Below are 12,134 nucleotides of genomic sequence, written 5' to 3' on the forward strand. Positions count from 1 at the left end.
CTTGCCACTTTACCTCAACAAGATTAATTAAGCGCAGTCAAAGGAAAAGGGCACTCAGGCGATGATCCTTACCTGCCTCCTGTCCCATTCCCACTGGGGAAGTCATGCACTTTGACTGGAAACTGTTCCATCTGGCTGAGGCAGTTGTTCATCTTGTGAACTAATGCCAACAAAGGTGCATTACCGACTGGTTCTACTCTTCCAATGGGCTCTTCTCCAGGAAGCTAAAGATATAAATAAACCAATAGGTTAAACAAGGCCTCTTGAACAGGGAACACTCCTCAACAGGAAACTTTAACAGGCAGTTTTACAAAGGGAAACCATCTATTCTCTTTTATTGTTTCATTTGGTGGCAAAATCTGACTCAGACAGACATGAGACTATATTATTTTAGTAGAAATATTCATGCTTTGCCACAGAAATATTTACTGTATCTGGAGTGATATTTAGAATCTACTGGGGACATCAGGTAATATATGGTTCATGTATTATATTGTAGAACTCTTAAAACCCAGAAAGCACCAAGGAATTTCAGGAAAGAGATGACATCTGTATAAAATCTTAAGTGTGGGAGAAAAGTACATCCAATATTGCTACACATCTAATGACTCTCTAATAAATAACAAGTTAAAGTAATATAAGTAATGCTCAAATCCTCACAAACTAGAAAGGCATGGTAAGGAGTTGCACTCACACACAGGAGAGCTATCCTTGGCCCTACTACACAGATGAGCCAGAGAAACTTCCCTAGAGATGCCTTGTCTTAAGCAGTTGTAAACCAGTAGTGTAAAATCAAGTTTCTAAGAATAGTTATTCTCTAGCTCTCAGCTACTGAGGGTAAAGAAAGAGGAGCTACTCTGAATTCTGGCCTTATAATCCACATTGTAAATATGACTAAGCACTTTTGAATGGAATTTTTTTAATACAGATGGTCCCCAACCTAAGACGGTTTGACTCACAATTTTTCAACTTTACAATGGTGCGAGAGTGACAAGAATTCAGTAGAAACCGTACTTCGTTCTAAGCATGGTCAAGGTAGGCTATGCTGAAGTATGATGTTTGGCAGGGGTGAAACTATGATGTATTAAATAAATTTTTGACTTAAAATATTTGCAACTTACAATGGGTTAATTGGAATGTGACCCCATCCTACGTCAAGAAGCATTTGCTATGTTTTACATACAAAGTGGAAATATATATATGTCTACCTTATGGTTATAGCTACACTATGTCTACTGTCTACTGTATCTATCATCTATCTATCTATCTATCTATCTATCACCTATCTCAAACTCCAATAAGTTTGGAAACAAATATTGAGAATAAAATGCATTCACAGAGGAGAGACTACAATTAATGGGTTGTCCTGCAGAAAAAAAACCCAAAGACTCAAGATACACTGACCAGGGAAACTTTGGCACTGGCTTCATTAAATCCCTATTGTTGTTTTACTGCTTACATATATAAAAAACCAAGGATTCCAACTGTGTACAAGCAAACTAGAAACTTTACCTGAATATCTTGACCAAAACCTACTGGAAATTACTACTGGGATGAAAAGATACATAAGTGAACAGTGATTCTCATAATAAGATTCATGCAAACATTATTAGATAACTTACTGGGGAAGAAAAAAACACATGAAGAAATCTCTTTAATCTGATCTCTCTGGTCACAGCATCCTTTTCACTTTTAGATGTCAAATATAGCAACAGCTGCTTCACAAATCCACTATGTTGGATTTCAAACGATGAAACATCTGACTCTGAGACTATGCTACGGATTTCTACAAGGCACTCAGCTCCACCATCCACCTGAAAGAGTCAGAAACAGTATTTCTATATTGATTTCAATAGCCCTTACCGAATGCATAATTTACATTTCCCAAATGAAACTGAATTCATCCTCAATACCATACAAAAAAAGGGAGGGGCCTGGTGCACTCTTGGTAGATCCTCGGAAGACATTCACAAAAGGTTAAATATTTCAAAACAAAAAACTAGTATTCATACTACCATAAAAAGAGAAACCTTCACAATTCAACAACAACAACAGAGGATGAGAATTCAAATTAAGGAATAAAGAGCTATAATATAATAGAAAAATAAAAGAACACAAGGTAGGGCTTTAAATTTTTAAAAAAATATATATTTCACTGATTTTTTACAGAGAGGAAGGGAGAGGGATAGAGAGCCAGAAACATCGATGAGAGAGAAACATCGATCAGCTGCCTCCTGCACACCTCCCACTGGGGATGTGCCCGCAACCAAGGTACAGTCCTTGACCGGAATCGAACCTGGGACCTTCCAGTCCGCAGGCCGCCGCTCTATCCACTGAGCCAAACCGGTTAGGGCAGGGCTTTAAACTAATACATTTAAAATCTGAATAAAATGGTAAATTTCTTGAAAAACATGTACTACTCAAATTGTTCAAAATACATAAAAAAAGTGAAAAGATGAAGAATCAGATGAAATATAAAAGGTTTAATAAACCTGAACCCTTTCTAACTACTATTAGAATCCAGGTGAAGGGGTTAAGGAGTGTCCTATCAACTCAAATGCCTGTAAACTAAAGAGGTCTTAGAGAGACATTTCTAAAGTCTCTTCATTTGTCAATAAATATGGAATGTCACAAAAAAAGGTCAAAGATGAGATTTCTATAGTACATTTAATGATGAAATAATGAAGCATAAAAGCAAGTGATAAGTTAAAGAATGTCAATGCTAAGATAGCACATATCTAGCTAAAAAGTCTATCTATTAGGATTAAATTGGCGGAAAGCTAGAGTTATAAACAAGAAAAAAAAACCCAGCAAGACAGAGAGTGCTGGAAGATACTGAAAAGGGGCCAGCAGGATGCACTGGATATAATACCTGGAGGTTGAGTTGTTCAGTTGCAGCACAAAGTCTCTGAAGGACATTCAGTGCAGGGTTGCTACCATCCATGTTTTCAGAACTGAAATAACGCTCAACAAATTTGTGTGCCTGATCCTTAATCCAACCTTTAATTTTTTCTCTGCAAGAAGGAAAAGGAGATATAGCTCAGTGTACACAGAAAGAATTTCAATTATAACTTCTGATCAAAGGCAAATAACTGCTACATATAAAACCTTTTTTGGCCCAAGGTTCTAGACTAATAAATTCAGACTTCACATTAACCAAATTAAGTTTCATTTTGAAGATATACCTAGAGAAATGCACACATGCATGAAGAGTAAACCAAAGTTCTAACTTCTTGGGACTCTACAAGGTAGCAGTTTCCTAGGCATTCAGCTGAGAGCGATTTTACATGACTACTTTCTAAGATACAGACATATCTGCATTTCCTTTACTTGTGTTCTCTGGAGAGCTGAAGTAGAGCCCTATAGACCAGAAACAAGTCCTGGTTAGTTACATGATTAACTACAACAACTGACACCTTGCTGTCTAAATTACAAATTCAAATAGCTTCAGAAATATATTTGCTCTATTATTTTTACTAACTGAAATTCTGAAAAACAACTACTACCAACCAAACAAACCAATCAACCAAACAAAAAGAGACTGTTTTCCAATGACATTTCACATTTTTAAATTTCTTACTTGCAGAGGAAGTAATCCTTTGTTGGTATGCTACATCCGGAGCCAACAAAATAAAACAATTCTCAAGGGCTTTAAAGACATAATTCTTAAAAGCCATAAACTGGTATAAACAGGTTAGCTGGTAGTTTTCTAAATTCCTAAAAAACCCTCTACTCTAAGATCCTTAAGTTCCATTGTAAAGGGGAGAAGGGGGTATCATAAAAATACGTGTATGAACACTTCCTCAAAAAAGTCAATTTTCCAGTACCTGGATCAAAACTGAGAAACAGATTCCTTGGGGAACATAATTTGTTTGGTTTTGAAAATACATGAGTCCCAGCAGCTAGATCAAAGACAAGTATCACACGATCTCACTTATATGTGAAATCTAATGAACAAAATAAAATAAAAAAATAGGTCCAGAAACATGGAAGCATGCAACAGACTTAGAATCCTCAGAGGGAAGGGGCGTGGCGGGGGGGGGGAGAGGAGATATCAATTAAACAAATTACATGCATACTAGAGGCCTGGTACGCAAATTTGTGCACCGCTGGGGTCCCTTGGCCTGGCCTGTGGGGATCGGGCTGAAACCAGCTCTCTGACATCCCTCTGAGGGATCCCAGATTGCAAGAGGGTGCAGGCCAGGCTGAGGGACCCCACCGTTGCACAATCGGGGTCAGGGAAGGACCAATCAGCCAGACCCCAGCAACAGGCTAATCTACCAATCGGAGCGTCTGCCCCCTGGTGGTCAGTGTGTGTCACAGTGACTGGTCAAACAGTCAGACACTTAGCATATTAAGCTTTTATTATATAGAACAGGCATAACCCATGGACACAGACAATAGTTAGGGTGAATGCCTGGGGAGGGGATGGGAGTGGGATAGGGGGTCAATGGGGGAAAAAAAGGGAATATCTATAACACTTTATACAATAAAGATAAAATTTTAAAAATAGAAAAAAATACAAAGTATTAAAAATCCATTTGATCTAGTGTGTTGTCTAGGATCGCTGTTTCCCTGTTGATTTTTTTGTCTAGATGATCTTTAAAATGTAACACTGGAACTCAAGACAAAGCCAGGCACAGGACTTAAAAACTGAGAAAATACTACATTCTTGAACTATGCCACTTCTGAGCACACATTAAAGGTCTGTGTCCAAGTTTCATCTCCATACAATAAATGTGCTGTTTTTCTAATCAAAGAATAGAATATAGATCTTCCCCACTTCACCTATTATTGGATATGGTGTCCTTTGAAGCGGCCCTGGCAAGACCACTGACTCCTGCAGTTCGTGCTGGTTCAATGTTGCTGTTGGACTGTGCACTTAACCTTCCCCATGTTTTTGGGTTCAAGCTTGCCAGGAAAGAAGATTTAGGTGACTGAGTAGTGGTGGGGCTTTTAGCTATGAAAAGAAGAGAGAATGATAGTTAAATTATTTTACAATAACTGACAAAAACCAACTGAATTTTAAGGTTCTCATTCTTTTATTTTTCAGTATTTTCTATTTTAGAGGGAGGGAGGGAGAGAGGAATGGAGGGAGAGGGAGAGATGGAGAGAGATCAACTGAATTTATTGTTTCACTTATTTATATATTCATTGGTTGATTCTTAAATGTGCCCTGATGGGTATCAAATCCACAATCTTGGTGTTTCGGGACTACATTCTAACCAACTCACCTACCTAGCCAGAGCAAGATTCTCATTCTTAATAGATTAGCCAAAAGAACTAAGAACACTGGGTATTCAGGAGACTTCCAAACTATCAGCAGTTTTGTTTTGAAATATATGTTTACTGATTTCAGAGAGAAAGGGAAAGGAAGAGAGATAGAAACATCAATGATGAGAATCATTGATCGGCTGCTTCCTGCACACCTCCTACTGGGGATCGAGCCCACAACCTGGGCAGGTGCAGTGATTGGGAATCGAACTGTGACCTCCTGGCTCATAAGTCAACACTCAATCACCGAACCACACTGGCTGGGCTACCAGCAGTTTTAATAGGATATTTAAACTATATCTTTAACTACTACCATTTCCCTTTTACCTACCCGTAGTTTCATCAAAGGAATTACCTTGATTGTCTACTTTTTCATCATCTCTTGGAGGTGAATACTTTGGCCTTCTTGGCCCTCGTTTTGGCAGTCGTTTTCTCTTTAGAACATCACTTAATCGACTATCACATGGGAAAATATGAGATAAGTTTAGCAATTACCATGATTTCTTATCATCACTCATTGAAAAGCAAGCTAAAATGGTAGAAATAAGGAGTTAATAAATATTGCCACAACAGGGTATCTTCCATTTGATTATTTAATGCTGACTCTGTGTCTGTTATGTTCTAGAGGTACAGAACACAGAAAATAATTAATTCAGAAAATAGCTAGCTGTTTATATAAACTGTTCAAAATAAAACAAAATAGGATACCTAATTCTGTGTTAAAATGTAGTACATATAGAAAAGTACATAAAACAAGTATACAATGTGAAGAACCAGTATTAAAAAGAACTATGCAATCATAAACAAAAAGAGTGTGTTAAATCTGAGTACAATAATTCTTCCCTAACCTAAATGACAACAAGTACACAACTCTAAGTAATAATATTATAAAAATACTTTCCAATATTACCTAAAAAATTTCATGGTGTGCAATGGCAATAACATTCTAAATCATGTATTTACGAATACTTTAGTAATTTAAAAAATAACCACACAAAATTACCTAAATAAATCTAGCAAGTGATAATACAAATAAACCTGTTTTGAATTAGAATATATTAAACAGAATATATATAGCATTTGTGTGTTATTTTCACTATTCTTAACAACATTAGAAATAGTTTGAAATATCTCTTGGAATAACAAGTTACATGCAACAGAAAAGATGAAAAGATATTCTGGTTCAGTTGGTCTGTGACCCAAATAAAACTGGCAAAATTGAAAAATTCTTCCAACATCTGCCATGTCCATCAAAAACAAAACAGGACAAGTGAACTTTCAAAGAAGAAACTTAATATGATTGAACAATTCCCCCTTTAAAAATTTACATGAACTTTACATTTGAAACTGTATTAGAAGGGAATGGAACCACTTAAAACTCTGAAAGAATTTTAAGAGAAATAGTATTTCCTCTTTCTTCAGAATTATCAACTGTTAGAACCTATAATAATCAAGTCTAATTCCTTAAATGGTTCAGAAATACTGCATTTGTCTGAAATGTATCATATTTCACCATGTACCTATGATATCTCAGGCGCTATGCCTGTGCTATATAGTAAAACCCTGCATAATTTAAGATTTACTGCAGCAGCTAGGGAGAGAGAGTGGAGCTGGGGAGGAAGTAGGGAGGCAGGCAAGGCTGTGAGGGAAAATGGAAGACAATTCCAACTTGAGAACAGGGAAGTGAGAGGGCTCCCAGTATTCTCCAGATCCAATGTGCTTAAATTGGGCCCATAATATGGGTACCACCCAAGCTCAGGGGCTTCCTAAGGTGACAGCAATTGTGCCAGAGGTCCCAATCTGTGCCCCCAAGTCCCAGATTTGCCAAAATTCATATTTAAACTAAAGTAGACAACTGCCACCAGGTGGCGCCACAAGCAGCTGGAATCCTGAATGGGCTAGTTTCACTGGACAATGTCATCTTGCATTTTACAAGATTAAATATTTAGACCCCACTTATCATATATTTTAGCAAGATCTACTTTTCACCGAAAAAGGAGTAAAAAGGAGCATTACACCCTGAATACATCCTGAATTTCAGAACTGAGTTTGGTTCATCATGCACCACTCATACAGCAATAATAAATTTCTAAAATCAAAGAAACAAAAACATTTTTAGAGTGTGATTCATTTCAACACAACAAAATTAAAACCAATACGAGGATCTGGTAATGTTCTTAATAGCACAGTAGAAAAAAGGAACTATAAACAGATAAAAAGGTAGAAGCAGATAATTTTCTTTATGTATGCTGTATGTAACACAGTAATTCAAGATTATCGAATCAGAAATGAGGACTCAATCCTACATCTGTAAAATAAGTATGTGACACTGTTATTTAATTTCCCTGAGCCTTAGTTCCCTTCTATATCAATGGAAATGGACCACGTATCTCTTGTGGTTCCCAAACATGGCTCAATATAACAGGGTTTGCAAAAAATGTTCATTTTTCTTCTCATTCCCATTAAACATCTAACAAAATACAGATGAAAAAATATAGTGTGCACTCTCTCTAACAAATTATTCCCTGTGTGAGTCTCAGCCACCAGGGCAGAGTTAAAGGCAAAGAGCACAGACGTCACCACACGACTCTAACTTACCCTTGAGGGCTCAGATCTAAAGAATCATCTCTGCTGTGTTGCAAGCTGGGGGATCCCAAGTCAGCTGCAGCGTTAGTGGCAGCCGTGGCTGTTCCACTGTTGACTGACGTTGTGGACCCCAAGGATCCTGACCCATTTGTACATGCCTTTGGTGGACTTGTCAGCAAAGACTCCGATTCTGCTAAGTGTTTTACTTGATGCATTACACCTACGTAGTAATAGGAATTAAAACAAGTCAGTTTTAATCATGATCGACTCCCTGCCATTACTAAACCCATTAATGCTAACACTGATTTATAGGGAATGAGTAAAAAGTACCTGGCAAATGGGGACGGGGGGTCTAGATGCCAGGATTTACAACTTGACTCCATTTAGAAAAGTAGTAGGCAAATTCAGAATTAAAGAAAAATATTTATATTGAATGTCTTCTAATATTCAAAAAGCGAACACAGGAAATTTAATAGGGTCACAAGTAAAGTCCCACTAGAACAGGGGTGTGCAAACTTTTTGACTCGAGGGCCACAATGGGTTCTTAAACTGGGCCGGAGGGCCGGAACAAAAGCATGGATGGAGTGTTTGTGTGAACTAATATAAATTCAAAGTAAACATCATTACATAAAAGGGTACGGTCTTTTTTTTTTTAGTTTTATTCATTTCAAACGCACGGGCCATAGTTTGCCCACGGCTGCACTAGAAATTTAAAATAAGTAATAATCAATTAGAGAAACAAAGTGCACCTGTGGGGCTTGATCAGAAAGGGAGTAAAAGAACTACAATCATTAGTTAAATTCAAATGCTACAATGAGACAAGCTCTCAGTAACACTGCTGCCAAAAGTAGGCCACCAGCTATGGAAAGGTGAAGAAGATTTTCACACCCTTGGAAGTATATAGGAAAGCTAAACAGTAACTTATATGGCAGGGGTTATATCCAGGCTAGGATCATGGGAAGATGTACATGGCGGATGGTCCAAGAACAATAAAATTGTATGCAATGTTGTGTGTCTCAATGCATGTGAGTGCATGCTCACATATTCACATTTTTCTGCGGAAAGAGTCCAGAGCTTTCCATCACATTCTTTAAAAAAAAAAAAAAAAAAAAAAAAAAGGATGTCCAAATTAATTCAAACTTCAGGCATTCATTTCACAAATACTTGTGACAATCATATGCTAGACTCTGGGTACTAAAGAAATAGTATGGCCATGGATATAAAAAATGAACTCAGGGCACTTACCGACTAATGGGAAAGACATAATTTGCAAGATATTACAAATAAAGAATAAACTGCTTATGAGAGGAAAAATATGGTGCTGTTGCAACATAAAATAGGGGGATCTTACAGACGTAAAGAAAGATCTTCATAAATAAGTGATATATAAGTGAAACCTCAAAGAACGGTGGATGCAAAGCACTAGAAACAATCAAGATTCCCCAATAAACATGATATATATGCTATTGGGGGAAGAAGACTCAATATAATGGCATAATTGATCATATTAAAGTAAAACAAAAATCACCCTGGAAAAAATAGTCTAATTCTGATATACTTCCAAGTCAGAAAAGTAGAACTTAAAAGCAAACAACAACAAAAATATAGAACACCAAAAACACAATACAGATTGCAAAATACAGGATAACCTAAAGCTAAAAACAAAAACACATGCCAAATGTTTATATGAGCATGGAAAACATCAATTTGTATACACTCCTGATTTGTTAACTATAGATATTATCTCTGGGAAGTGGAGCGAGTCTACCTTCTATTTCATGTTAATATGTGGCGTTGGACTTTTTGTCTATTGCATTCTTAAGATGTGAATATTAATCCAGCAAAGGTGCTCAAAAAATGGAAAATAGATCATATGCAGAAAGAACCAAGACTGTTGGTAAGATAGAAAACAAAGCTAAAGATTACTTGAGGGGGAAATACCATTATTTTCTGTACCCTCACACAAGACTAAAGTATCCTAAAAGACCAAAAGAGCCATCAAGAGATTTCTGTTGATGAGAAAGAACTTCTTTGAATATCTTGGCAGGTTATAAAAGGATAAAACCTGAATGAGTGACACAGCTTCATCTATGATGTCTTCAAAAAGAAAATGGAAAAGTATCATGTCTCCTGGGCTGATTTCAACATTTAAATTCCTCCAATTAGAGGAATGGACTAATTGCATTCTGAAGATTCCAACTGGAGTATTGCCTTAAAATATTCCAATAACTATACAATGAAGTATAAAATATTCCCTTTACAACTGTTCTGATCTGTTAAAATACTATTCAGACTAAAAAAATAATCATAAATGACATTACCTTCTCTTCTGAAGTAAACACTAAAAATATCAGGTAACTTCTGCATTAAGATTTCTGCCATCTGAAGGGCTCCAACTACTATCTTCAGGTCTTGACTTGATAGCATGGAAGCAATGTGGCTAAAAAAAATCCAAAAAAACACATTTGTACATAAAACATGTCTGAATTTGGCAAGTATTTTTGGTCATACTACTTTAAATTGGGGAGAAAAATATTTTAATTATGAAACCAGTCTACTAAAACAAAAACTTTTCTTAAAAGCTCAACTTTTGTTTTTATTATAGTGTGTAATAATATTAAAGTGTAATTAAAACAAAGGGCTCAAGATACTCCAAATACACATTTTTTTTTCTATATTACACATATACTTTAAAGATTTCAGAAATTACTTGTAGAAACTTGAATTTCTAAAATGTTTTCACTATTTTCATGAACACACCTTGAGACAGCATGATTTTTTAGGACGTCCTTCAGAAGTTCGGCATCAGCAAAATAAATTATCCTAAGAATTGCTCTAAGGCACTTATGTCTGACCGCAGGTCCTGCTGAGGAACTATACACTTCATAAAGAACACCAAATAAAGTCTTAATAAAAGACTTAGCCAGTTCCGGATCCTCTTTCATAAGCTGTGCTCGAGCATCATCTTTCTTTAACTCTGAATATCCACCTGTTATAAAACATGTTCAATCCTATAGTTACAGATTTCAGAAACAAACAATATTTAAAGCATTCATGCCTATGTAAGTATTTGAAATGCTAAAACATTTCTAATTATAAAACAAATCAACCCATCTAATGTGATGAACTGGGGTCTAGAAAGATACCAACGGGATCATGAAGACAAAATTTAGCTAGCTAGAAAAATTACTCACCCTTCTGGCCAGCTGAAGAGAACAAGGCACCAATATACTATGCCTGTTATTTCACTAAGTATGTTTAACAAAAGACTGGGATTATTTCAGCATAAAACAACTAAACTACCGGTAAGAAATAAATAGTGAATATTTAGTTAGAAGATACAGAAAAACAAGGTAATCTGTCAGTTTGCTTAGAGGGAATAAGGTATAGATAAAAGGTAACTGATGAAAAGTAAGCTCAAGACCAAGGGGTTGGCAAAGAATGGTCCAGAGACCCAATCTTGCCCATCACCTATTTTTGTAAATAAAATTTTACTGGAACACAAGCATGTAGATTTGCTAATATAACTGTATATGCTGTTTTAGAGCTATAATAGCAGTGTTAAGTACAGGGACAATATGGCCTGCAAAGTTTAAAATATTTACTATCTCGCCCTTTTTAGATAAAGTTTGCTGACCCTCTGTACTCTAAGCTAGTGCTTTAAAAGCAATGGATTAAATCCCTGAGAGGAATAAATGTCAGAAATCTGGAGGGGGGGGGGGGTGTCACAGTTGTCTATTCTTCATTCGTTAAAAAGAGAATTTTGGTGGAAAGATATAGAATCAAAGATTGGAAAGAACTAACCTGACAGGTGTGGGTGGATCTAAAGGTAGAATAGGGAAACAGAATCAGATAAAAATCAAAACAACACCAAACAAAAAAAACCTAAACAGGACAATTCCGATCAGATGCCAGGATACTGCAAATCACATAAGTAAAAAGATCATAGGGAAGATACCAGTTAAGAAATACTGGCTTATTTGTCAAGTAAAGCACATGATAAAAACAACAACAAATTAATTACTTAAGTTTAATAAAGGCACTTACTAGTGTTAGTATTGGCTAAGGGGTTAGGTTTTCTCTGAATGGCACGTGCTGTTCCCGTGTCCTCATTGATTTGCTGCATAGAATTAAAATCAATAGTATAAACTCGTCCCAGAGTGGACAAGCTTATCTCATCCTCACCGACCTGATGGGCTGCCTGAGAGCAAAGAGAGAGAAACCTTGAATATAACCATGGAGAACTTTATTAACTTAAGACACAGTGGGGACCC

General features: G+C 36.4%; 1 protein-coding gene across 18 annotated transcripts in view; it reads right to left on the reverse strand.

The window, feature by feature from the left end:
- Positions 1-12,134, reverse strand: part of TRIP12 (thyroid hormone receptor interactor 12) — a 128,049-nt gene that overhangs the window by 23,705 nt on the left and 92,210 nt on the right. For 15 of the 18 annotated variants that reach the window (XR_002831580.1, XR_002831581.1, XM_014463546.2 and 12 more), the window contains 9 exons: positions 11,908-12,061; positions 10,621-10,849; positions 10,182-10,300; positions 7,873-8,080; positions 5,630-5,730; positions 4,789-4,960; positions 2,873-3,014; positions 1,623-1,814; positions 73-224 (listed from right to left, as the gene is read on the reverse strand). Coding sequence is in view for 16 of the 18 variants with exons in the window: in XM_014463546.2 (XP_014319032.1) it covers positions 73-224; positions 1,623-1,814; positions 2,873-3,014; positions 4,789-4,960; positions 5,630-5,730; positions 7,873-8,080; positions 10,182-10,300; positions 10,621-10,849; positions 11,908-12,061 (1,469 nt within the window). In the remaining 2 variants the exon portion in view is untranslated. The remainder of the gene's footprint in view (positions 1-72; positions 225-1,622; positions 1,815-2,872; positions 3,015-4,788; positions 4,961-5,629; positions 5,731-7,872; positions 8,081-10,181; positions 10,301-10,620; positions 10,850-11,907; positions 12,062-12,134) is intronic. The other 3 variants (XM_023762072.1, XM_014463542.2, XM_014463521.2) reach the window with 1 other exon arrangement.

This window comes from Myotis lucifugus, unplaced genomic scaffold, assembly GCF_000147115.1.
Source record: "Myotis lucifugus unplaced genomic scaffold, Myoluc2.0 scaffold_3, whole genome shotgun sequence".
NCBI lineage: Eukaryota > Metazoa > Chordata > Mammalia > Chiroptera > Vespertilionidae > Myotis > Myotis lucifugus.